Below are 23,189 nucleotides of genomic sequence, written 5' to 3' on the forward strand. Positions count from 1 at the left end.
CTCTTAGTCTCCTCTTTTCTAGTGTATACATACTTAACTTAGTAAGCCTCTCCTCGTATTCCAGCGACTCTAACCCTTTAATCAATATAGTAGCTCGCCTTTGAACTCTTTCTAGTTCCCAGATATCTTTTTTATAATATGGTGCCCAGAACTGAACACAATATTCCAGGTGCGGACGTACCAATGATTTGTATAGCGGCAGGATTACATCCTCGTCCCTTGTCTCAATTCCCCGTTTAATGCACACAAGCACTTTACTTGCCTTCTTTGCTGCAGTTTGACATTGTGTACTGTTATTAAGCCTATTATCTATGAGCACCCCCAAATCTTTTTCCACCATAGTTACCCCTATATTTTCTCCATCTAGAGTGTAGGATGCAAGTGTTTTTTTTTGTCTCAAAGTGCATAACTTTGCATTTTTCTCATTCTCCATTTAGACGCCCAGATTTCCAGTTTAACTAAGTCATTCTGTAGAGCAGAGGTTCCCAAATGCGGTCCTCAAGGCACCCCAACAGTCCTGGTTTTAAATGTATCCATGCTTGGCCACAGGTGACTTAATTAGCACCATGGTCAATTTGATTTAACCATCTGTGCTGAGGAATGGATATACCTAAAACCTGGACTGTTAGGGTGCCTCGAGGACAGAGCTTGGGAACCTCTGCTGTAGAGACTCCACATCGGTTTCTGAATTAATTACCTTACACAGTTTAGTATCGTCTGCAAAGAAACTGTGAAACCTTACATATCACCTAAGATAATCGCAGTTATCCAGAGTGAGGTATATACATGAACATGAGCAGTTCAGATACTCTATAGACCACAGATGGTTGTCCAGTGCTAAGATAATCTTTTTATTATTCAAGGCAAATAAAATTAGCCAAATTCACGTTAACCATAATTAATCTTAACATATCCTACTTTCTATCCTTTTAGATGTATCCATAAAATAATCAATGAACATAATGGTGCCATTCGTAGCGCGTTACAAAATAACCCTACACCATGCGAGTACAGGCCCTGCATATATGTTTCATTGGATTCACATTATTGTCTAGTGTTCTTTACGTAAAGACCATGACCCTAAAACAACTGACACCACTTTTTTTTTAGAATCATGGTCTGTAGATTAAGGACAGCAGGGTTTGTCAAACTCTGCCCTCAAGAGACCTTAACAGTCCAAGTTTTAAGGATATCCATGCTTGCGCACAGAAACCTGGACTGTTAAGGTGGCTTGAGGACATGGTTTGGGAATCACCAACCTATAGTACACCTTGACAAAGACCCTACAGGTTGAAAAGCGTTGGTGTTTACTGCTGTCCAGGACTCGGTGAAGGTACAGCTTAATAGGGGAAGCCTTCTAATTACCCCTATATGTGCTATACTGTGCCTTCCTCTGAAGGTCACTTTGGGTACGCGTGCTAATCTTTTTAATTGTGAACTTTTAAGAATAAACTTGTATAAGTCTGCTCTATGATTCTCCACCACTTGTCTTTTCATGTACCCCAACTGAGGACACTGATAGAGAACTGATAAAAAGTGGGGACGACTGGCTACAAGTTTTATCGCTATTTGCCATTTGCATTGGTTGGAGGATCCAGGAAGAGACCAGATAAGAGATTTTATGAAATCCCTGACACTTAAGTTGACTGTTACCCTAATTGACTCCATTGGGACCTTTTTTTCTGGTTTTTAAAAAAAAAAATATTTCTATTTTTGTTTTTTCTGATCGAGATATATCAGTATTTGGGTTAAATATCCACAGACGGGATCCGGTCTGAAGATCGACAGTGTCTAGGTCGACAATGTTTAGGTCGACCAATATAGGTAGACAGTCATTAGGTCGTCATGGATGGAAGGTCGACAGGGTTTCTAGGTCGACATGTGCTAGGTCGACAGGTCTAAAGGTCGACCTGAGTTTTTCACATTTTTTTCTTTTTTTGAATTTTTTCATACTTAACGATCCACGTGGACTACGATTGGAACGGTAAAGTGTGCCGAGCGAAGCGGTAGCGGAGCGAAGGCACCATGCCCGAAGCATGGCGAGGGGACGCGGTGCACTAATTTGGGATCCCGGTCACTCTACGAAGAAAACGACACCAAAATAAAATAAAATCCTCATGTCGACCTTTAGACCTGTCGACCTAGCACATGTCGACCTAGAAACCCTGTCGACCTTCCATCCATGTCGACCTAGTGACTGTCGACCTATAGTGGTCGACCTAAACATTGTCGACCTAGACACTGTCGATTTGATGAACCCCACACCCCCACAGACACCTAATATAAAGTGTTGTATACCCTTTTTTTCAGTGCGCAGGAACGACTTCCTTGTTTGTATTGTATTTCGTGATTGGTGTTAGTCACTTTGAGTTCCAGCAGCCTGTTCACAAGCAAGGCGCGCAGGTGGTTGATTTATTTTGTTTGTTTACAGTACAGTAAGCACTAGCCTAATACTCTATATGACTTACCTGTACACTGTAGTGGTTGGAGTGTCGACTTTTTCATTTAAGATTCTGCACTTGAACTTGTTATACTAATGAAAAGAAAATGAAAAAGGGCTTGAATGGGTTTAGGAAAAGGATAAAATCATGCGTAGCAGCAAAATATAACAAAATAGATCTGACACTAAAATGTAAACAATAGGATATTAGGAGCACTAAACTATCCTAAAACTTTGCAACTTTAAAATTCCATTACTACCATGAGATAAGTACTGTAGATCTCTCCTGTACTCAGGGACAGCTTCAATGCTCTGACAGCAGCTCAACCACTTGTTCTAGGGTGCAAAGTAAAGATTCAGTCCGACAAAGCTACGGTAGTGGCGTATATCAATCAAGGGGACACAAGAAGTTTCTTAGCAATTAAAAATTCTCAAGTGGAAAGAGAACCATGTTCCCACCACAGTGGCAATATTCACTCCTGAGGTCAACTATTGGGAAGCAGTCTATACAGTATATAGTAATCAACATCTTTACAGAAAGTGGTCTCTTCACCCAGACATCTTTCAGGATCTGGTGCAAAGGTGTGGTCTACAAAACGTTGATCTGATGGTGTCTCGGCTAAATCACAAGGTTCCTCTCTAGACCAAGAGATCCAGGAGTTCTGGCAGAAGACGCTCTGTCCGTGTCGTGGAACTTTCAACTGCTCTACCTGTTCCATTCATTTCTTCTTCTTCCCCAGGTTCTAAAACGTGCCAAAAGGGAACGAGTGACAATAAAACTGGTTTAGTCTTGTCAGTCATGGTAGTCTGGCCTACAACATCTTCTGTAAGATGATCTGAGGCCTCTTCCACCTTGTGCGAACCTCTTGCAGCAAGGATTGTTCGGCCACCCTGCATTGCCCCGTCTGTGTTTGACAGCATGGCTGTTGAGATCTCAATCCTGAGGAGGAAAGGGCTCTCAGCAGCAATCATTCCAACTATGATCAGTGCCCGTAAGCCCGTTTCTGCAGCTCATTACAATCACATTGGTGGCCTTATGTGGCTTGGTGAGAGAGACATGGTTTTTCTCCTTTGTCCTTTAGGCTCTTTAGTTTTCTTTTATTTCCTCAGTTGGGGCTGGATACGGGTGTGGTCATGGTTAATTAAAGGTGTAGGTGTCCAAATTGTAGATGTACTTTTTAGAGGAAGTTGGCCTTGCTTTCTACGATTTAAATAAGAATTTACTTACCGATAATTCTATTTCTCGGAGTCCGTAGTGGATGCTGGGGTTCCTGAAAGGACCATGGGGAATAGCGGCTCCGCAGGAGACAGGGCACAAAAAGTAAAGCTTTAGGATCAGGTGGTGTGCACTGGCTCCTCCCCCTATGACCCTCCTCCAAGCCAGTTAGGTACTGTGCCCGGACGAGCGTACACAATAAGGGAGGAATTATGAATCCCGGGTAAGACTCATACCAGCCACACCAATCACACCGTACAACTTGTGATCTAAACCCAGTTAACAGTATGATAACAGCGGAGCCTCTGAAAAGATGGCTCACAACAATAATAACCCGATTTTTGTAACTATGTACAAGTATTGCAGATAATCCGCACTTGGGATGGGCGCCCAGCATCCACTACGGACTCCGAGAAATAGAATTATCGGTAAGTAAATTCTTATTTTCTCTATCGTCCTAGTGGATGCTGGGGTTCCTGAAAGGACCATGGGGATTATACCAAAGCTCCCAAACGGGCGGGAGAGTGCGGATGACTCTGCAGCACCGAATGAGAGAACTCCAGGTCCTCTTTTGCCAGGATATCAAATTTGTAGAATTTTACAAACGTGTTCTCCCCTGACCACGTAGCTGCTCGGCAGAGTTGTAATGCCGAGACCTCTCGGGCAGCCGTCCAAGATGAGCCCACCTTCCTTGTGGAATGGGCCTTAACCGATTTAGACTGTGGCAGGCCTGCCTCAGAATGTGCAAGTTGAATTGTGTTACAAATCCAACGAGCAATCGCCTGCTTAGAAGCAGGCGCACCCAACTTGTTGGGTGCATACAGTATAAACAGCGAGTCAGATTTTCTGACTCCAGCTGTCCTGGAACATATTTTCAGGGCCCTGACAACTCCTAGCAACTTGGAGTCCTCCAAGTCCCTAGTAGGTGCAAGGCACCACAATAAGCTGGTTCAGGTGAAACACTGACACCACCTTAGGGAGAGAACTGGGGACGAGTCCGCAGCTCTGCCCTGTCCGAATGGACAAACAGATATGGGCTTTTTTGAGAAAAAACCACCAATTTGACACTCGCCTGGTCCAGGCCAGGGCCAAGAGCATGGTCACTTTTTATGTGAGATGCTTCAAATCCACATATTTGACTGGTTTTAAACCAATGTGATTTGAGGAATCCCAGAACTACGTTGAGATCCCACAGTGCCACTGGAGGCACAAAAAAGGGGTTTGTATATGCAATACTCCCTTGACAAACTTCTGGACTTCAGGAACTGAAGCCAATTCTTTCTGGAAGAAAATTTACAGGGCCGAATTTGAACCTTAATGGACCCCAATTTGAGGCCCATAGACACTCCTGTTTGCAGGAAATGCAGGAAACGACCGAGTTGAAATTTCTTTGTGGGGCCTTCCTGGCCTCACACCACGCAACATATTTTCGCCACACGTGGTGATAATGTTGTGCGGTCACCTCCTTTCTGGCTTTGACCAGGGTAGGAATGACCTCTTCCGGAATGCCTTTTTTTTCCTTAGGATCCGGCTTTCCATCGCCATGCCGACAAACGCAGCTGCGGTAAGTCTTGGAACAGACATGGTACTTGCTGAAGCAAGTCCCTTCTTAGCGGCAGAGGCCATAAGACCTCTGTAAGCATCTCTTGAAGTTCCGGGTACCAAGTCCTTCTTGGCCAATCCGGAGCCATGAGTATAGTTCTTACTCCTCTACGTCTTATAATTCTCAGCACCTTAGGTATGAGAAGCAGAGGAGGGAACACATACACCGACTGGTACACCCACGGTGTTACCAGAACGTCCACATCTATTGCCTGAGGGTCTCTTGACCTGGCGCAATACCTGTCCCGTTTTTTGTTCAGACGGGACGCCATCATGTCCACCTTTGGTATTTCCCAACGGTTTACAATCATGTGGAAAAAACTTCTCAATGAAGTTTCCACTCTCCCGGGTGGAGGTCGTGCTGAGGAAGTCTGCTTCCCAGTTTCCATTCCCGGGATGAAAAACTGCTGACAGTGTTATCACATGATTTTCCGCCCAGCGAAAAGTCCTTGCAGTTTCTGCCATTGCCCTCCTGCTTCTTGTGTCGCCCTGTCTGTTTACGTGGGCGACTGCCGTGATGTTTTTCCCACTGGATCAATACCGGCTGACCTTGAAGCAGAGGTCTTGCTAAGCTTAGAGCATTATAAATTTACCCTTAGCTCCAGTATATTTATGTGGAGAAAAGTCTCCATACTTGATCACACTCCCTGGAAATTTTTTCCTTGTGTGACTGCTCCCCAGCCTCTCAGGCTGGGCTCCGTGGTTACCAGCATCCAATCCTGAATGCCGAATCTGCTGCCCTCTAGAAGATGAGCACTCTATAACCACCACAGGAGAGACACCCTTGTCCTTGGATATTGGGTTATCCGCTGATGCATCTGAAGATGCGATCCGGACCATTTGTCCAGCAGATCCCACTGAAAAGTTCTTACGTGAAATCTGCCGAATGGAATTGCTTCGTAGGAAGCCACCATTTTTACCAGGACCCTTGTGCAATGATGCACTGTTTTTAGGAGGTTCCTGACTTGCTCGGATAACTCCCTGGCTTTCTCTTCCGGGAGAAACACCTTTTTCTGGACTGTGTCCAGAATCATCCCTAGGCACAGCAGACGTGTCGTCGGGATCAGCTGCGATTTTGGAATATTTAGAATCCACCCGTGCTGATTGTAGCAGTATCCGAGATAGTGCTACTCCGACCTCCAACTGTTCCCTGGACTATGCCCCTATCAGGAGATCGTCCAAGTAAGGGATAATTAAGACGCCTTTTCTTCGAAGAAGAATCATCAATTCGGCCATTACCTTGGTAAAGACCCCAGGGTGCCGTGGACAATCCAAACGGCAGCGTCTGAAACTGATAGTGACAGTTCTGCACCACGAACCTGAGGTACCCTTAGTGAGAAGGGCAAATTTGGGACATAGAGGTAAGCATCCCTGATGTCCCGGGACACTATATAGTCCCCTTATTCCTGGTTCGTTATCACTGCTCTGAGTGACTTCATCTTAATTTGAACCTTTGTAAGTGTTCAAAAACAAATTTTTAGAATAAGTCTCACCTAGCCTTCTGGCTTCAGTACCACAATATAGTGTGGAATAATACCCCTTTTCTGTAGTAGGAGGGGTAATTTAATTATCACCTGCTGGGAATACAGCTTGTGAATTTTTTCCCATACTACCTCCTTGTCGGAGGGAGACTTGGTAAAACAGACTTCAGGAGCCTGCGAAGGGGAAACGTCTCGACATTCCCATCTGTACCCCCGGGATACTACTTGTAGGAACCAGGGGTCCTGTACGGTCTCAGCGCCATGCTGAGAACTTGTCAGACGCGGTGGAACGCTTCTGTTCCTGGGAATGGGCTGCCTGCTGCAGTCTTCTTCCCTTTCCTCTATCCCTGGGCAGATATGATCTTATAGGGACGAGAGGACTGAGGCTGAAAAGACGGTGTCTTTTTCTGCAGAGATGTGACTTAGGGTAAAAAACGGTGGATTTTCCAGCAGTTGCCGTGACCACCAGGTCCGATGGACCGACCCCAAACAAGTCCTCTTCCTGTATACGGCCATACTGTGCCGTTTGGAATCTGCATCACCTGACCACTGTCGTGTCCATAACATCTTCTGGCAGTTATGGACATCGCGTTTATTCATGATGCCAGAGTGCAAATATCCCTCTGTGCATCTCGCATATATAGAAATGCTCTATAGTCAATAAAATACTGTCCCTGTCAAGGGTATCAATATTTTTAGTCAGGGAATCCGACCAAGCCACCCTAGCTCTGCACATCCAGGCTGAGGCGATCGCTGGCCGCAGTATAACACCAGTATGTGTGTATATACTTTTTATTATATTTTCCAGCCTTGTCAGCTGGTCCTTGAGGACGGCCCTATCTATAGACGGTACCGCCACTTGTTTTGATAAGCGTGTGAGCGCCTTATCCACCTTAAAGGGTGTTTCCCAACGCGCCCTAACTTCTGGCGGGAAAGGGTATACCGCCCATAATTTTCTATCGGGGGGAACCCACGCATCATCACACACTTTATTTAATTTATCTGATTCAGGAAAAACTATGGTAGTTTTTTCACATCCCACATAATACCCTCTTTTGTGGTACTTGTAGTATCAGAAATACGTAACACCTCCTTCATTGCCTTTAACGTGTGGCCCTAATAAGGAATACGTTTGTTTATTCACCGTCGACACTGGATTCAGTGTCCCTGTCTGTGTCTGTGTCGACCGACTAAAGTAAACGGGCGTTTTAAAACCCTTGACGGTGTTTTTGAGACGTCTGGACCGTACTAATTGTTTGTCGGCCGTCTCATGTCGTCAACCGACCTTGCAGCGTGTTGACATTATCACGTAATTTCCTAAATAAGCCATCCATTCCGGTGTCGACTCCCTAGAGAGTGACATCACCATTACAGGCAATTGCTCCGCCTCCTCACCAACATCGTCCTCCTACCTGTCGACACACACGTACCGACACACAGCACACACACAGGGAATGCTCTGATAGAGGACAGGACCCACTAGCCCTTTGGAGAGACAGAGGGAGAGTTTGCCAGCACACACCAAAAACGCTATAATTATATAGGGACAACCTTATATAAGTGTTTTCCCTTATAGCATCTTAATATATATATAAGCATATCGCCAAATTAGTGCCCCCCCTCTCTGTTTTAACCCTGTTTCTGTAGTGCAGTGCAGGGGAGAGCCTGGGAGCCTTCCCTCCAGCCTTTCTGTGAGGGAAAATGGCGCTGTGTGCTGAGGAGATAGGCCCCGCCCCTTTTTCGGCGGCCTCGTCTCCCGCTCTTAACGGATTCTGGCAGGGGTTAAATATCTCCATATAGCCTCCGGAGGCTATATGCGAGGTATTTTTAGCCAAAATAGGTATTCATTTGCCTCCCAGGGCGCCCCCCTCCCAGCGCCCTGCACCCTCAGTGACTGCCGTGTGAAGTGTGCTGAGAAGAAAATGGCGCACAGCTGCAGTGCTGTGCGCTACCTTTAGAAGACTGAGGAGTCTTCTGCCGCCGATTCTGGACCTCTTCTTACTTCAGCATCTGCAAGGGGGCCGGCGGCAAGGCTCCGGTGACCATCCAGGCTGTACCTGTGATCGTCCCTCTGGAGCTGATGTCCAGTAGCCAAGAAGCCAATCCATCCTGCACGCAGGTGAGTTCACTTCTTCTCCCCTAAGTCCCTCGTTGCAGTGATCCTGTTGCCAGCAGGACTCACTGTAAAATAAAAAACCTAAGCTAAACTTTCCTAAGCAGCTCTTTAGGAGAGCCACCTAGATTGCACCCTTCTCGGCCGGGCACAAAAATCTAACTGGCTTGGAGGAGGGTCATAGGGGGAGGAGCCAGTGCACACCACCTGATCCTAAAGCTTTACTTTTTGTGCCCTGTCTCCTGCGGAGCCGCTATTCCCCATGGTCCTTTCAGGAACCCCAGCATCCACTAGGACGATAGAGAAAACATGTATGTAGGAAGTCATTAGTCTTCAACCTCCCTTTCTTACTCCCACCACTCTGAGACTTGAATTTAGTCTTACAGTCTTCACGCTAGGATGTTTTAGCAGGGTGCTGTGTCCTGTCCGATTTTTAAAGGACAAAATGCGCCCTGCTCCTTCAGTAGCGGCAGTGTTGGCTGGTTTAAACCATGAGTTGCAGCTTGCATTCAAGGAACCAGGAAGGGCTCTAAGACACTGAAAAGCGGCGCTTTGCATGCACCAAGACGCCAGCGTGGACAGCCATCCAAGCCACCCAGACGGAAAGCAGGAAGGAGGTGCTGCAAACCACCTTGAAAGGGGACCCCAAAAAATAGGGTGAGTGCCTCCTTTAAGGAGCTCAAAGGAACTTTTTGAACTTTGACGCTTGATCCATCACCAGCGTTACTACATTTATTCCACTGGAATAAGGAATCCCATTGTAACAAAAGGGACACAGAGTCTGCTGGAGGACCTAAAACTGTGCTTCTTTCATGCAGACAGACTGCAGCCATTTACGCTAAGTATAACAGTTCTCTGGACATTTATCCACCGTTTAGGTGATAACCCAAGCTACATCATACGGTTTTTAGAAAAAAAAAAAGTATGCAGTTTTATATTATGCTATATGTTTTATATCATTTCTGGAGCAAACAGTTTTTTATTGTGCAATTTTGTATATGATTTTGGCATTTACACCGCTGATGTGTTTTAAACATTTATATTACTAAATAAACACGTACAACTTTTTTGTACATTAAGTGAATTTTTCTCTCTTATTTTATCTATACCCTCTCTCCTCCAGCCATACCCAATTCACCCCTTAGTGCTCAGCGCAGAAAACCTTTGTTCCACTGTACAAATGTCTTTTGCATGTTTTGAGGCAGCAGGACACTTCACCCACTCCACCACATAGGAGCTGCGCAGATACGCACTATTCTTAATTCCAAAAATGATAGGATCTTTAACAATCCAATCTCAGAGCCTGACGTACAATCCAATAAAGATTCAACTTAATCCAATAAAAATTAGATTGTATGAACAATTTGTAATGTGTGTAGGGATCTTTTGTTATATACATTCAGAAACCCAAATCTGATGTACATGTCTCCAGCCCAGTGAGGATCTGTACTGGGCAGGACTATCCTGGCAACTGGGAGGCTTTGCAGGACCAGTTTATCCAGCAAGGAGTACACAGAGCAATTAAGATCTTAAAATCTTTAATATAAAGAGGATGAGACAACCAAATACGCCTCCATACACTATTCCCCACACCCGCCTCCATACACTATCCCCCACACCCGCCTCCATACACTATCCCCTACACCCGCCTCCATACACCATCCCCCACACCCGTACTACATACACCATCCCCCACACCCGTACTACATACACTCTCCCCTACACCCGTACTACATACACTATCCCCCACACCCGCCTCCATACACTATCCTCCACACCCGCCTCCATACCCTATCCCCCACACCCGCCTCCATACACTATCCCCCACAGCCGTACTACATACACTATCCTCCACACCCGCCTCCATACACTATCCCCCACACCCGCCTCCATACCCTATATCCCCCACACCCGCCTCCATACCCTATATCCCCCACACCCGCCTCCATACCCTATCCCCCACACCCGTACTACATACACTATCCCCCACACCCGCCTCCATACCCTATCCTCCACACCCGCATCCATACCCTATCCCCCACACCCGCCTCCATACCCTATATCCCCCACACCCGCCTCCATACCCTATATCCCCCACACCCGCCTCCATACCCTATATCCCCCACACCCGCCTCCATACCCTATATCCCCCACACCCACCTCCATACCCTATATCCCCCACACCCGCCTCCATGCCCTATATCCCCCACACCCGCCTCCATACCCTATATCCCCCACACCCGCCTCCATACCCTATATCCCCCACACCCGCCTCCATACACCATCCCCCACACCTGCCTTCATACACCATCCCCCACACCCGCCTCCATACACTATCCCCCACACCCGCCTCCATACACTATCCCCCACACCCGCCTCCATACACTATCTCCCACAGCCGTACTACATACACTATCCCCCACAGCCGTACTACATACACTATCCCCCACACCCGTACTACATACACTATCCCCCACACCCGCCTCCATACACTATCCCCCACACCCGCCTCCATACACTATCCCCCACACCCGCCTCCATACACTATCCCCCACACCCGCCTCCAGACACCATCCCCCACACCCGCCTCCATACACCATCCCCCACACCCGCCTCCATATACTATCCCCCACAGCCGTACTACATACACTATCCTTCACACCCGCCTCCATACACTATCCCCCACACCCGCCTCCATACACTATCCCCCACACCCGCCTCCATACACTATCCCCCACACCCGCCTCCATACACTATCCCCCACACCCGCCTCCATACACTATTCCCCACACCCGCCTCCATACACTATCTCCCACAGCCGTACTACATACACTATCCCCCACACCCGCCTCCATACACTATCCCCCACACCCGTACTACATACACTATCCCCCACACCCGTACTACATACACTATCCTCCACACCCGCCTCCATACCCTATCCCCCACGCCCGCCTCCATACACTATCCCCCACACCTGTACTACATACACTATCCCCCACACCCGTACTACATACACTATCCCCCACACCCACCTCCATACACTATCCCCCACACCCATACTACATAATCTGACTGCCCTGTTATGTAATGTACTGTACATCAAATGCAGGATGATAAGAGATACAATAAAAAATGCACACACAGAAGTACTTAAACCAAATTGTGTGTCTTCATCGGGGGTATTCAACACGTGGCCCTCCAGTACCTGTGGAACTATACATCCCAGCATACCCTGCCATGGTTTTGCTATTAGGGTATGGTAAAACTGTGGCAGAGTATGCTGGAATGTGTAGTTCTACAGCAGCTGGAGGGTCACATGTTGAATACCCCTGATCTACATGGTCAACTTAATAAACCATATTATAATGAGCTATTACCATCTGTTATCAGCAGTTTCAAAAACATATCAACTGTAATATTTTACTGATATTATGGCTGGCCAGCGGTGGGTTAACCACGGATGACCATCACTGATGAATAACCTTGATGGTATAAAAACTATCTGCATCGGAACCATCAATGGTTTCAACAGGCTTTACCATTAACTCAGGTGCAGGCTAATCAGAGCCTGGGGGTGGGGCCTTGCTGGGGTTGGGAGGGCGGAGCTGTACTCCATGTCCGAACACCTTGTAAAGAAGAAAAAAAAAAAACACACACAAAAAACCATTGGTCTATTCTGTGTCATTGATGACAGGAAACCATCTGGTTTCGCTTTTCTCCCTCAATCCCCCCCCCACCCCAAAAGTACGCACTATTCTTAATTCCAAAAATGATAGGATCTTTAACAATCCAATCTCAGAGCCTGACGTACAATCCAATAAAGATTCAACTTAATCCAATAAAAATTAGATTGTATGAACAATTTGTAATGTGTGTAGGGATCTTTTGTTATATACATTCAGAAACCCAAATCTGATGTACATGTCTCCAGCCCAGTGAGGATCTGTACTGGGCAGGACTATCCTGGCAACTGGGAGGTTTTGCAGGACCAGTTTATCCAGCAAGGAGTACACAGAGCAATTAAGAACTTAAAATCTTTAATATAAAGAGGATGAGACAACCAAATACGCCTCCATACACTATTCCCCACACCCGCCTCCATACACTATCCCCCACACCCGCCTCCATACACTATCCCCCACACCCGCCTCCATACACCATCCCCCACACCCGCCTCCATACACCATCCCCCACACCCGCCTCCATACACCATCCCCCACAGCCGTACTACATACACTATCCTCCACACCCGCCTCCATACACTATCCCCCACACCCGCCTCCATGCACTATCCCCCACACCCGCCTCCATGCACTATCCCCCACACCCGCCTCCATACCCTATCCCCCACACCCGCTTCCATACCCTATCCCCCACACCCGCCTCCATACACTATCCCCCACACCCGTACTACATACACTATCCCCCACACCCGTACTACATACACTATCCCCCACACCCGCCTCCATACACTATCGCCCACACCCATACTACATAATCTGACTGACCTGTTATGTAATGTACTGTACATCAAATGCAGGATAAGAGATACAATAAAAAATGCACACACAGAAGTACTTAAACCAAATTGTGTGTCTTCATCTGGGGTATTCAACACATGGCCCTCCAGTACCTGTGGAACTATACATCCCAGCATACCCTGCCATGGTTTTGCTATTAGGGTATGGTAAAACTGTGGCAGAGTATGCTGGAATGTGTAGTTCTACAGCAGCTGGAGGGTCACATGTTGAATACCCCTGATCTACATGGTCAACTTAATAAACCATATTATAATGAGCTATTACCATCTGTTATCAGCAGTTTCAAAAACATATCAACTGTAATATTTGACTGATATTATGGCTGGCCAGCGGTGGGTTAACCATGGATGACCATCACTGATGAATAACCTTGATGGTATAAAAACTATCTGCATCGGAACCATCAATGGTTTCAACAGGCTTTACTATTAACTCAGGTGCAGGCCAATCAGAGCCTGGGGGTGGGGCCTTGCTGGGGTTGGGAGGGCGGAGCTGTACTCCATGTCCGAACACCTTGTAAAGAAGAAAAAAAAACCACACACACAAAACCATTGGTTTATTCTGTGTCATTGATGACAGGAAACCATCTGGTTTCGCTCTTCTCCCTCAATCCCCCCCCACCCCAAAAGTAGTTAAAACCATCGATGATTATAAATCATCAATAATTTGTTGCCTCTTTATAGAAGGCAACCATCAGTTTAGGCTGTGTTGTCCTAAGGATTATTGTACACAGTTGGTAAGTGTGTGTAGCTGTCCTCTGCTAGGTTATCCAATAGTAATATTCAGATCAGTAATAGAACCATACAGATTGAGCACTACATAGGTACCAACCAGATACCAGCTTCTAGGAGTCTGGTGTATTCAGACTATTGAAGGCTAAAACCCTTATTGGTTGCTATAGGTTACAGTGCGCTACTAACACCATTAAGATCTGAGCCCTAATACGGTCATAGAACATCTGACCGGCACGGCCCAATGAAAGCGCAGTGAAAGTGAAGGAAGCATCGTGATTCTCCGCCTTACCTTAAACATTTCCAGCAGAGTTTCTTTGGAGACTTCCAACCTCTCAAACTGCTGCTTCTCTTTCACAATCTTCTTACACAGATTTTCCAGGCTGGAGAAGTCATTGCTGGACACCCCCCTGGGATACAAACATCACATTGCTGTTACACAACACAGCGAAGGGAGATTGCCCTGTGTAGCCAGCTCCGCTTTCTACTTACTCCGAGGGAGATACAGATTTATAAGTAGGGTGTAGTGCAGTGATGGGGAACCTTGGCACTCCAGCTGTTGCTGAACTACACATCCCAGCAAGCCCTGCAACCGTTTTAGCATAGCCAAGGAGCAAAACTGTAGCAGGGCATGCTGGTATGTGTAGTTCAACAACAGCACAAGTGCCAAAGGTTCCCCATCACTGGTCTAGTGTAACTATTACTGTATAACTGCTCAGTTAAATATATGGGCACGATTTACTCTATAGTGGTTGATGTACGAAGCAGTGAAAAGAATGGAGGAGTGTGTCAGTGGAGAAGTTGCCTATGGCAACCAAGCAGCTATGAGGTAGCATTTGCTAAGTACATTCTAGAAAATAGGTAGAAGCCGATTTGTTAGTATGAACAACTTTTTTTCACTGCTTGATACATAAGCCCCATAGAGTACAGTGAATCGTGGCCATATATGTCTCGGTTATACAGTAATAAACGTTGTACTGAGAAATATATGGGCACGATTCACTGCACTCTATGGGGTTTGATATAGCAACTCCAAAGAACCCTCTCCTGTGTTACGTATTTATTTTAGGACAACATAAGTTTCCTCTTACGCTGCAGGATTGATTATGGGAAATGGTACAAAACCTTAGGCTATAATAAGCAAAAGGATGTAATAAAATGTACCAGCCGTCCACAACTGGCCGTCTGCCCTACGTGTCGGCTAATCCAACCTTCTGCACCAATCAGTGGCAACCCTCTGCTCTCCTAGGTGGCACTGGATAGGCTGCAACACTCTTATGATGATGCAGCCTACCTATTGACTAGGAACCAGGCAATATGTTGCATAGAGAGGTCATTAAGGAAATGCGGCATTCTCCTGAAAACTGGCTGAATATTTTACATTTACACCACCCAACACCTTAAAGCTATCCCCATGTATCAAGTGCTACAAGTCATGTGACTGTTCCTTGACGCACTTGGATTCTACAGTTTCTTGCTGGCTACTCACTGTACCTGAAACTTATGAGTGTGCAAGTGGGAAAGCATTGCTACTTGCTTATGTCAGAGTGCCATCATCACAGACATAATGAGGTATAGAACTAAAGATGCTACGCTACATTCATCAGATTGTGTTACCAAGACACAGGGTTGGAGGGGAAAAAAAAGTTTAAAAAAAAAAAAAAAAAACCCCAAAAAAACCCACTATATAATTCACGGTTGTGTCCCAGTTTAAAGGGAGAGTATGGTAAGCTTACCTATGAGGTGTTTCTCTGTGTCTTGCCTCTTTAATGTGTTGGGAGTTGTTTACCCTTTAAGACTGAGAATGTTAGTTGTGGTTTTCACCTTTCCTATAGGATTGTTAGGGGAGGAGTTTGTGAAGTCTTAGCTGACGCTAGGCAGATTTAGTACCTCTGAGATCTGGTTCACCCTCCCTATATCTCTGATGAGTGTGTGAATTTACTGCATTGGTTCAGCTCACTCAAACGAAGAGTACAAGCAACACGATTGTGGAATAATACCAGGGGAATTCCCTTATAATAGGCTTTTTTCTTTTCTTTTAAATGAAGTCACTGCGCCGTGCCTGTAGTGGCAGCATAATAAAAAATCCAGAGTGTCCCACCCCCCCCCTAAAAATACTCATTTGGTTTAAACAACCTTGTGCAAACCAGCCAACCGTGGCAAGTAATAAAGGAATATCCCCCCTAATACACTACAGTGATAAAATCCTGTCAACATAATCACACGTACTCCTAACATGATAAAACCAAAAGAGTTTATGAAGCGCCACAGAAACATTTACCATTCTGGTTTGGGTAATGTGCTCAGTTCGTTAATGCAGCTCAGTTTTATGTGAGCAATCAGATAAAGGATAGATTATCTTTCCACTCCATTTATTTGTGCAGAATTTGTTTGCTTTTATAAGAATTCCATTTTATGGTGCTGAAGATATTAGATCAGCTCAATGGTGTAATGGGTTTCTTATCAGACACTTAAAACACCATAACATTAAAGGGCCATTCAGAGTGCACACCATGTAGAACTTTTACTGCAGATAAAAAAGAATAATAAGACATGGTATCACATATGAGCCGTTTGAACTACAACTCCCAGCATGCTTTACTGGGCTGGCAGAGAATACAGTTCCCATTGATAGCAGCAGTAACAGATGGCCTAAAATGTATTACCGCCTTCAGATTACTAATTTATGGGACTATGTATACTCTCCTAGATTTCTTGCTAACCTCTCTGATGTTACGCCATTTATACATCTCAGACAAAGTTATATGCTTCCCTTGGATACGGCACTTAGCTGATCTGTGACTACATTTGTGTGATATTAAATAGAGGATGAGAGCAGAGTTTTATCCCACAGCAATGACAAAGAAAGCATTGCTGCACTCGGATATAAACCCACGGCTAAAAGGCACCCAATGAAACTATGACAATAAATCAAGATAGTTCGTAGTAGATGCAATATATGCAAAAACCAGTGAAGAACAAGTCATTTATAGAGGTAGAAGCCCCCATTAAAGCCCCTCATCCAACCACCATGTGAGAAGAACGCCCGATAATAGCACATCTGCTCATGTGTCACAGGGGAGAGCTCCAGAACGTTACATCTGAAGTGCTGCTAAGCTCCCTTTCTAATATTCTAACAGTTAATATATCAAATGTGAGCGCACAAATAAATTAAATAGAAATTTCTAGTTTAATCAGAGGCTGCTGGTTTAATAAAAATACCTTTATTCATCTCCTAGAAACAATGAATTACATAAAACATTTGTCAAAACATCTCAATAAAAATAGCAATGAAAAAAAGAATAAATGTAATATAAAATATAAGCTCTAGCCAATTGGACTTGTGTGTCAATAAATGGCATGCATACCGGTATGTTAGTTTGTTAAATCAAGCACAACACAATCCCTTCATAGAGTCCTGCTGGTTAGTAAAGCTGTTATCTCCCTCCAGGGGACTTAGTGGTATCGACGTTAAAAAGCTGTTAGATAAGCATATTTAGTATTTATGATAAGAGAGTCATAGTCCCGTACTATTTGCTGCTGAAGTAGCTGTTTGCTTTTACAACTTTGTTCAGGCAATAATGTTTAGCAGCAGTTGTATAATTTCATGATATGGTGCAGGTATTTGTTCCCCAGCATGACACTCCTGTGGGCAATGCTTACCCCTCCACACTGCGGCGGTTCTGGTGTCGTCTGCCTGGCTGGGTAGTACTGGCGGCCTGCAACTATCTCCGGCTGAGCATTAGACGCTGAAGCGTATGGTGTGGCAGGGAGAGCTTGGTCGCGGACCGCGACTTCCGGGTTTTTAGGAGCTTCCGGCGCGTTCCACCTGACGTTCTTGATCACCTGACGAGTTTCTCCGCCTTTAGCGGGTGGCGGTTTCCTCAGAGGTTTAGGTTTCCATTTGTGCAATCTCTATTTATCCCCCTCAGGGACTCCTCATTGGTCAGAGATTTTTTTAAGGACATTATTAGTAACAGCTAATCGATTCCTACTTAGGATACCCAATTAGACCAGCTGTAAAATTCAATTATGCCTTTCTATAGAGCTTTAGTATTAAGTATTACACACTATATAAACAAAACATTAATACACATATAAAATAAATATATGATAAAAAATAATAATAATATATATTCTAATAACCACATTGAGGTGTCGTAGATCTTATGATAAATATCTAGTCTATATACCTAAATCTTGATTAACACTTATGTAATTTAAACCATTAATGGTAATTAATACTAATTGTAATCACGGAGAATACTTTTAAACCCTAATGGCTAAAAGATACACAACCTATACCTTCCTTGATATACAACAAAGAGCATAGATGGAGTAAGATGGAATAGAACATACAGACACATATAGATATGGATGTGTGGGGTACAGCAATCAAGTCCAGAAAATGAGTACAAATGGGGAGATCACTAGCAGAAATAAATTTTGTATCAGCTTAAAAACAGATTATACATATATAATAAGGGCTTATTGATACACATATTTAGTGGGAATTACTCTCTCTAGTATTCTACCATACGGATAACATTATACATACCATCCTAAAGATATTATTATTTGGTGTGAGAACACATATTATTCAGTATTTACTGATACCTTATGATATAAAATACACTGTTCTCTGGATAAAGAAACACAGGACACAAATTTACGTCACTAGATTTACATATGACTATGTTCTAGAAGACACCTGTATTTGAAATATTTTCTTCAAGGGACATAGACATATTTTTATTAAGAATATTTTCTTAAAGAAACACATATGTATATAGCTGTGATATATTATTAAGCTCTATGTTCTCATTTAGGCCTAAGGGTTCCAGGGTCTTTAAGCGAAAAATCCAGAAGGCCTCTTTCCTACATAAAGCATTAAATCTATCACCTCCTCTTTCGGTTATCTTGATCTGTTCAAGAGCCTTTAATCGAACATTAGAGATATTACCTTGTTTACATTGATTTGTGTGTCATGATGCACTATGTGCGATGCTTTTATTTATAATATTTCTTCGGTGTTCAAGAAAACGTACTTTTAGTTTTCTAATGGTTCGTCCAACGTACTGATACCCACACCCACATTCTACAAGATAAATCACATATGTGGATTCACAATTTAAAAAACCATCTATGGTGAAAGATTCACCTGTAACTCTTGATTCAAATGTCTTATTGCACGAATTCACATTCATGCAAGTAAGACACTTGTTTCTGGCACACCTAAAGAAGCCCTTAGGTTTTTCTCTCAATTTGTCCAGAAGGTTGGCAGATGGCATTGTCCTTATCCCTCTGTTATTAGCTATTGCGTGTCTTTTTTTCTTTTTATCGATATTAAACATACTAGGTGATAACTTGGCTTGTAACGTTTCAGATTTCTTGTACACAATTTTGATGTTTTGCCCTATCTCTAATTCTAACAGGGGATCTATTGCTAAAAGTGGGGTATTCTTCCTTATAATTTGGTTAATCTTGGTAGCATGAGTATTGTACTGTGTTACAAAGACACATTTTCCCTTGTATGCGTCTCTCTTTCTATATTTTGATTGCTCCTTAGAAGATATCTTAATCAGAAGACTATTTCTATCCTGTTTTTCCACATCCTCCAACGCTTTACCTAAAATGTAATCTGGATAGCCCTGTTCTTCAAAGGAGGAATGTACTCTCATGACCTGTTCCTTATACCTGTGGTCTCTAGAACAAATTATTTTTATTCTTAGAAATTGGCTCTTTGGGATATTGTCCCGCCAAGCCCTAAGGTGACTGCTACTATACTTTAAAAAGTTATTTGTGTCAACCGGTTTAAAGTATGTTTCTGTATGTATATTTTCACCGTCGGACAGGAGAGCAACATCCAGGAAAGTAATATGTTGGGGATCACATGTATGGGTGAGCTTTAATCCATATGTGTTTTTATTCAGATGTGATAAGAGTGATGTGATGGAATTAAGATCCCCATACCAAATAAAAAATAAGTCGTCTATATATCTGCCATAGAGGACCAGGCCCGCCCCGAGACCCGCCCCCCAAATGAGCTCCTCCTCCAGTGCGCCCATATAGAGGTTAGCGTAACTCGGGGCGAACCTGGTCCCCATGGCAGTCCCACGTGACTGTAAATAAAACTTGTGATTAAACGTAAGATAATTGTGCTCTAGGATACATTTTATGGATGCCACCACCAGGGATTTCAGACTGTCATCAATTGATTTATCCCTTTCCAAGACATCGGTTATAACCTGTAGTCCTTTCTCATGTGGTATGTTGGAGTATAAAGACTCTACGTCACATATTAGAAAATAATATGTATTTTTCCACTTGACTGTCTTCAACATATTTAAAAAAATGTGTGGTGTCCTTTATATATGATTTAAGTTGAATTACATATCCCTGGAGGTGAGCATCCACAAAGTGCGAGAAATTTGAGGTGATTGACCCAATACCAGAAATAATAGGGCGCCCCGGGGGTGACGTGAGTGATTTGTGTAATTTGGGCAAATGATAATAAACCGGAGTGATGGGATGTGGGGTAAACAAAAAGTGCCAAGTATCTCTGGATATTGTTCCCCTACCCAACGCTTCATCCAAGATGGCTTTATATTCAATCTGAAATTTGACAGTAGGATTAGAACACAGAACCTTATAAAAAAGGGGATTACTCAGCTGTGCATTGGCCTCTTTGATGTAGTCTACCGTATCTTGTAGTACTACACCTTGATCTATTTTGTGTATTACTATTCCATCTTTTATTAGAGCGATCTCTACGTGGTTGCCTATTTTGAGATCTAGAGTAGTCTCCCCTTTTTCTATTATATGTCCTCACCGTAACAGTTTCATAGTCTCCTCTATCTCTCTCTAACTTATGGTCTTTCATCTGTATGACAGTTTTTTCATATGATTTTTTCATATGCTTCTATTTTATCATTTACCCATTGGTCTCTCTCTTTATACTCAGTGGTATTTTCAAAGGGCTTCAGAAGTTCCTGAATTTTTTCTCTCTCTAATTGAATATTTTGAACTTTAGTGGTTCTATATTCTACCAGGAGCTGCTTTATGTAGGAAAGAGGCCTTCTGGATTTTTCGCTTAAAGACCCTGGAACCCTTAGGCCTAAATGAGAACATAGAGCTTAATAATATATCACAGCTATATACATATGTGTTTCTTTTAGAAAATATTCTTAATAAAAATATAGTGTTCACTCTAGGCTGTTTTAGCAGGGCACCGCGCCCTGCCCGTTTTTTTAGCAGGCAAAACCCGCCCTGCCCCTTTTGCGGCGCCCTGCTAGAACAGCCGTCCGCTTCCTGCCCTCCCGGCGTGTATAAATGCCGTGCACATGCGCGTGGCATCCATTCACGCATTGGGAGAGAGCTGGGGGAAGCCCAGCACCGACGGAGGTGCTGGGCACGCCCCCAACAGTGACGTCGCCGGCCACAGACGCTCTCTATAGTAGCGTCTGTGGGCCGCACCGACCCCTAAAATGACGTACGTGTGGCCACGCCCTAATTTGCGTGGCCGCGCCCCCGTTTTGGGCGCGCGCACATGTGCCCCCGGAGTCCGGCGCCCTGCCCCTTTTCACTCCTAGAGTGAACACTAAAAATATGTCTGTATGTCCCTTGAAGAAAATATTTCAAATACAGGTGTCTTCTAGAACATAGTCATATGTAAATCTAGTGACGTAAATTTGTGTAATGGTTTACATTACATAAGTGTTAATCAAGATTTAGGTATATAGACTAGATATTTATCATAAGATCTACGACACCTCAATGTGGTTATTAGAATATATATTATTATTTTTTATCATATATTTATTTTATATGTGTATTAATATTTTGTATATATATATATATATATATATATATATATAGTATGTAATACTTAATACTAAAGCTCTATAGAAAGGCATAATTGAATTTTACAGCTGGTCTAATTGGGTATCCTAAGTAGGAATCGATTAGCTGTTACTAATAATGTCCTTAAAAAAATCTCTGACCAATGAGGAGTCCCTGAGGGGGATAAATAGAGACTGCACAAATGGAAACCTAAACCTCTGAGGAAACCGCCACCCACTAAAGGCGGAGAAACGCGTCAGGTGATCAAGAATGTCAGGTGGAACGCACCGGAAGTTCCGAAAAACCCGGAAGTCGCGGTCCGCGACCAAACACTCCCTGCCACACCATACGCTTCAGCGTCTAATGCTCAGCCAGAGATAGTTGCACGCCGCCAGTACTACCCAGCCAGGCAGACGACACCAGAACCGCCGCAGTGTGGAGGGGTAAGCATTGCCCACAGGAGTGTCATGCTGGGGAACAAATAAATACCTGCACCATATCATGAAATTATACAACTGCTGCTAAACATCATTGCCTGAACAAAGTTGTAAAAGCAAACAGCTACTTCAGCAGCAAATAGTACGGGACTATGACTCTCTTATCATAAATACTAAATATGCTTATCTAACAGCTTTTTAACATCGATACCAATAAGTCCCCTGGAGGGAGATAACAGCTTTACTAACCAGCAGGACTGTAGGAGGCGTTGTGCTTGACTTAAACTAATATACCGGTATGCATGCCATTTATTGACACAAAAGTCCAATTGGCTAGAGCTTATATTTTATACTACATTTATTCTTTTTTTCATTGCTATTTTTATTGAGATGTTTTGACAAATGTTTTATGTAATTCATTGTTTCTAGGAGATGAATAAAGGTATTTTTATTAAACCAGCAGCCTCTGATTAAACTAGAAATTTCTATTTAAATTTATTTGTGCGCTCACATTTGATATATTAACTCTTTGGACCCTGTGTCCTTTCATTTGAGGACACCCAGATCCTCATTGTGTGAGCTGCCGTCTATTAAAATATTTCCCATTTACTTTTCTCTTGTGTTAATATTCTAACAAGAAACCACTTACCCGTCTTCAAGATGCATGTCATAATAAAACCCATTCTCAATAGGAGGGCCGTAGCACAAGCATCCGCCATACACCCGTTCCATAGCTTCACCCATAATGTGGGCACTGGAGTGCCAGAACACCTGTCACAGGAA

General features: G+C 43.9%; 1 protein-coding gene across 5 annotated transcripts in view; it reads right to left on the reverse strand.

Annotated features, from left to right (window-relative positions):
- The window catches only part of LOC135055867 (threonine--tRNA ligase 1, cytoplasmic), a 407,014-nt gene that overhangs the window by 71,862 nt on the left and 311,963 nt on the right, over positions 1-23,189 (reverse strand). For all 5 annotated transcript variants that reach the window (XM_063960452.1, XM_063960445.1, XM_063960437.1 and 2 more), the window contains 3 exons: positions 23,056-23,177; positions 14,420-14,537; positions 2,469-2,533 (listed from right to left, as the gene is read on the reverse strand). In XM_063960452.1, the coding sequence (XP_063816522.1) occupies positions 2,469-2,533; positions 14,420-14,537; positions 23,056-23,177 (305 nt within the window). The remainder of the gene's footprint in view (positions 1-2,468; positions 2,534-14,419; positions 14,538-23,055; positions 23,178-23,189) is intronic.

Source organism: Pseudophryne corroboree, chromosome 1 (genome assembly GCF_028390025.1).
Source record: "Pseudophryne corroboree isolate aPseCor3 chromosome 1, aPseCor3.hap2, whole genome shotgun sequence".
In the NCBI taxonomy this organism is placed as follows: domain Eukaryota; kingdom Metazoa; phylum Chordata; class Amphibia; order Anura; family Myobatrachidae; genus Pseudophryne; species Pseudophryne corroboree.